Raw genomic sequence first — 5409 nt, forward strand, 5'->3', positions numbered from 1 at the left:
TAACTTTAACGTAACATAAATGTCATAACTTTAATTAATAAATTTTTTTATCAAATTTGCGACATTGGTGTTTGGAATTTTAAAGCAGACGATATTTTATTCCGAGTTTAAACAGTTTCGAAGTTATATTTACATTAAAAATTTATTTGAAAGTCATGGTTTGGGAATTTGTTATACGTTTTAGATCTCTTTCTCCGACTTATTCTTCGGTATGTTAAAAAAAAAAAAAAAAAAAAATATTAAATATGGTTTTTCAGTAAGTGACCACGTAAAATAATTAATAATTTTTTAATTTTTCAGGTTCGAAGACTTCATTCTTCTAAGGCTCTTTTAGCAGCTGCTAGAGAAGAAGTTAAGGAAAAATCACCTCAATACAAAACATTTTCTATTTACAGATGGGATCCAGATGCTGTCAATGAAAAACCAAGGATGCAAAGTTATGAAGTTGACTTAAATAGGTATGTTGTGTTGTAAAAAGTTTCACCCATATTTTAAAAATGATGAACTTGGCATTTCTATTAATTTTATCCACTTAATATATATTATAAACTCAAAAAGGTAGAATTAAAAATGTTTGGTTTTTCAGTTGTGGTCCTATGGTTTTGGATGCTCTTATAAAAATTAAAAACGAAATAGATCCTACGCTTACTTTTCGAAGGTCTTGCAGAGAAGGAATATGTGGATCATGCGCCATGAATATCGGAGGAGTAAACACTTTGGCATGCATTAGTAAAATTTCCCAGTCTGGAACGACTAAAATTTATCCTTTGCCTCACATGTATGTTGTTAAAGATCTTGTACCTGATATGACTAACTTTTACAATCAGTATAAATCAATTCAACCATGGCTTCAGAGAAAGAATGAAGCAGAACCTGGAACGGAACAGTATTTACAAAGTGTGAAAGACAGAGATGTATTGGTAAGCATTTTCCCTTTATTTTTTACATGAAAATTAAAACAAAAAAGTAACTTTCATTTTTATTTTTGAAAATTTTATTAATTTAATCAGGATGGTTTATATGAATGCATTTTGTGCGCTTGCTGTTCAACATCTTGTCCTTCTTATTGGTGGAACGGAGATAAATATCTTGGACCGGCTGCTTTAATGCAAGCTTACAGATGGATAATCGATTCTAGAGATGACAATACTAAGGAAAGGCTTAGTAATCTTAAGGATCCATTTTCAGTTTTTAGATGTCACACAATCATGAATTGCACAAAAACTTGTCCAAAGGTATGCATTTCTTATACAAAATCAACTAATCCAAGGATTATTACTTAACTTTAAAAATTTTTTTTTTTTGTTTTTTTTATATTTAGAGTTTAAATCCTGGAAAAGCGATAGCTGAACTTAAGAAATTACTCGGAGGTTTGGCATCTAAGCCGACTCCAGATCTTCAACCGGATGCATTAATTAAAAACAAATAGAAACCACATTATTGAAATGTTAGCACCAATCAAATATATATATACATATGTATTTAAAGTAATTTTCAGTCGAAAAACAAAATAAATTTATTACAACAACCGGAGAAAACAAACTCTGTAACAAAGGTTAGAGTTTTTTTTTTTTTTTTTTTTTTTTTTAAACACAATTTTTAATTTATTTATTATTAATATTTAATGACAGTTTAAAAAAAAAAAAGCAAATTTATTTTGTAACAAAGATTTAATGTTTAAATGAAAAACGGTATAATTTATTAAAATTATTATTATTATTATTATTTTTTATTTTTTTATTTTTTATATCCTTAAAATATTTTATTTAAAAAAAAAAAATTTATCACAATTTTATTTTTTGTAATAAATTATATATATATATAGTTTCTTCAACAGTTTCGAATAAAATAAATTAATTAATAAATATTAAATTTTAAATTTTATTTGGCACACACTTAACGGCACAGAAGCATGAAATTACATCTAATGATAAATAATAATAATAATAATTTTTTTTTTCCGGGGGGAGAGGGGTGGGAGAAACGATTACGTCATAATTATTATTATTATTAAACCTATGTGATAATTTTTTTATAATTTCATTTAATTAAATGATATATATATTATTAACACGATCAAATTTTTATGATATTATCATTATTATTATTACTTATTTGTATAATTTTTGTTAATACGTCAGTCTTTATATAATTTTTACCGGGAAATGAAATGTTACCAACATTTGAAAATTAATTTAATTATATATATATCCGGTAATGAAAAATTAATTTTCCTATATTTAAATACGTTTTAATTAAATATTTTCTTTTATAAATTTTATATTTGCAAAATAGATGAATAGATGAATAGATAGATAGATAGATAGATAATTTATTCGACTACATAAAATTTATTTAAAGAAAGGCAATTAAATGATTTTTTAAAAGCTATAATTAATTTTTTTTTTTTTGTTGTAAACATGAGCAATGGTATCATCGTCAATTTTTTTTTTTTTTGATAATAATTGATAAGAGAATGCACGCACGTGTGATTTATTTATTTATAAATTTTTTTTTTGGAAAAATCATATCATTAATCATTTTAAAATGGCGATCGATGATGATGATGATGATGATGAACAAAACACCTCACGCCCATTTAAATAAATAAAAAAATAAAAGAATGCATATGAGTGTGGTAGAAAGTGAATAATTTGTCGACGATGCTGAACTTTTAAGAGTTTTTGTTTTTATTTCCGGTGTAAAATCTCCAACACCGGCTTTATTAACGGAAGTAACTCTTATAACGTATTCGGTATTCGGTTTTAAATTTGATATAACGTACGGTTTATCTGTAAATAGAAAAAAAATGGATACAAAATTATTATGCGATGATAAAGTTAAGTTTCTCTCACACCAAAAATTACCTTTCGGTAGAAAAACTATTCTTGCAACTTCCCATTCTCTTCCTTTTTGTCTTTCTACCTGTTCCATAAGTTGAACTCTATATCCGATAACTTCTTCTTCTTTTGCAGGTGGCGGATGTATTTCCAATTGTAAACTATTATAAGTCATAGAATGAATTTTCGTCTTTTTCGGAGGTTCGGGTTTGGGTAATTTTTTAACATTAAATATTATGTCGGTTCCTCCTTTTTGATTTTCGGCCGTACAAACGTAGGTTTCGAACCTGGTATCGTTGATGTAATTAATTTGTAATATGGATTTATTTTTTTCAACGTTGATTATCGTCACGTTTTCCTCCTCGCCGGAAAATATCGATTCATTTCTATACCATGTAAAATTCGCTTGAGGATTCGAACTCACTTCGCACGTTAAATTAATTTTACCACCTACGTAACCGTAGATATCGTTTATCACGGGTACCAACGGTTTCGGCGAATCTAAAAAAAAAAATTACGTTAAACGTGGGGATCCGTGGTAACTCATTTTTACAAAAAAAAAAACTTACGTAAAACCATAACGTGGATTTTTTTTTGTGCTATGTTACTCGTTATGTTATTAACGGCTGTGGCTCTACAAATGAAAGATCTCGTTTCATCTTTAACGGTTAAATTTTTAACTATTAAACCATCGGCTATGGGTTCGTATTGTTCGTATTGTTCGGCATGTAAACCATCTACGAACCATGACAGAATTGGTTGAGGATCACCTTCTGCTTCGCATCTTATAACAACTTGTTCGTGTTCCCAAAAACTTTGTACGATTGGAGTATCTCTAAAAGTTATGGGTCCTGAAATTTTATTAGAGTTATCGAACAAACGGGAAATTTATTAAAAAAAAAAAGGGGGGGTGGATAAAATCCTTACTGAACGTTCTGAGTAAAAATGTTACGGAATGGGAGACGTTTTCTATCGTTCCATTACATGTATAATTTCCAGCATCACTTGATTGAATGGATGATATAAAAAGTGCCGCTTCAGATGATGATTTTCCATCTGATGATGTTCTTTCAACGTGAACCCTAAATAAATAAAAAAGGAAAATTTTTATTGGGAAAAAATCGACGAATTTCCACAAATCTCTGGGAAAAAAAAAAAAATTTAATTTTCTACCTATTGAAAAAATCGCTTATGTTGACTCCATTTTTATACCACCAAACGTTTGATGCATTGATGTGAAAGCAATTTATAAAAAAACTTTCGTTTACTTGTTTAACAAATTCCGTTCCCTCGGGATTTAGGTTCAATAGGGAGCTGCTTTGACATTGTTCACCTGGTCAAAAACAAAAAAAAGTTTAAAAAACGTTTGAGATTTTAACCGTCGGAAAATTAGAAAAAAATTTTTTTTTTTTAAATTATTTATGATTCGATAAATGATGATAATAATAATTTCCGGTTTGATAATTTTTTTTTTCCGATTCATAACATGACAAAAAAATTATTCGATTCGACCAAATTGAATGAAAAATAAATTTTACCACCCGAAGGTTTAGTAAAATGAAAAGAAAAAAAAAAATTTTTTTTAAGAGAGTGTCTCCCCACTCCCCACTCCCTCCCACTTCTATCTTTTTTTACAAGAGGGTGAAAACGTTTTTAGATAAGTTAAAAAAAAAAAAAAACTGTCAGAGGCAGACTGATTTAGAAAAAGAAAGAAAGAGAGAGAGAGAGAAAAAGAAATTATAATGAAAAGAAATTTATTTTTAAACTTTCATAACTTTCATAACTCTTCCTTTGTGAGTTAGATTTTGGTTGAACGTATAAAAAAAAAAATTTTCCCTTTTCTCACCCCCCTGCCTCCCCTTCTCTCTCCGCGAAATTTTTTTTTTTTTTGTTTTCTCCGGTCGAAAATGATAATAAAAAAATTTACGTTGGGTTTTAAAAAGACATTTCCGTTGATTTTTTTTTTTTTGTAAAAATGGCACACATATATATCTATTCTCTTCCTTTTTTTTTACCCCCCCCCCTCCCCCTTTTTTCGAAATAAAAAAATACAATGGTTTTGACCGAAATGTGAAATGTGTGTCGCGTTATAAAACAACAACAACAACAACAATTCTATTCTTTAAAAGTTTATAAATAATAAAAAAAACTTATTTTGACCTTAAAAAAAAAACTATAATCCCTTTTTATAAGTGATATTAATCATTAATATCAATTCCACTATAAAAATAATAATAATAATAATGATAACGTCGATATTATTATTATTTTTTTCTCGAGAGGTTACAAAAAGGTTGTTTTCCAATAAAATAAAAGAACACTAAGCCAAAAAAAAAAAAGGAAAAAAGAAAAGAATTGAATAAAAAGTTGTTTTAGACGCCCGACTGACTGGAACCTTTATAAAAGAGGAAAAATTGTTCAGAATTTTCTCATCATCATCATCATCATCATCATCCCTATGTGTATACACATAAAGATTCATCTCGAATGGTTATTTTGTTTGTTGGAAAATTTTTTTTTTTCCGAGAAAGAGAAAATGGAATCGCGTTCACAAATCCGTGAACGTATT

At 27.9% G+C, this 5409-nt stretch overlaps 1 protein-coding gene across 1 annotated transcript; it reads left to right on the forward strand.

Annotated features, from left to right (window-relative positions):
- Nucleotides 1-155: 155 nt before the first annotated feature.
- Nucleotides 156-1429, forward strand: Phum_PHUM612230 (succinate dehydrogenase, iron-sulfur subunit; the record flags this gene model as incomplete). Its single annotated transcript, XM_002433024.1, has 5 exons — nucleotides 156-209; nucleotides 301-458; nucleotides 587-920; nucleotides 1011-1235; nucleotides 1322-1429. The coding sequence occupies 5 exons, from the start codon at nucleotides 156-158 to the stop codon at nucleotides 1427-1429; spliced, it is 879 nt and encodes a 292-aa protein (XP_002433069.1).
- Between the last annotated feature and the right edge of the window lie 3980 nt (nucleotides 1430-5409).

This window comes from Pediculus humanus, genomic scaffold (assembly GCF_000006295.1).
Source record: "Pediculus humanus corporis 1103172108319 genomic scaffold, whole genome shotgun sequence".
In the NCBI taxonomy this organism is placed as follows: domain Eukaryota; kingdom Metazoa; phylum Arthropoda; class Insecta; order Psocodea; family Pediculidae; genus Pediculus; species Pediculus humanus.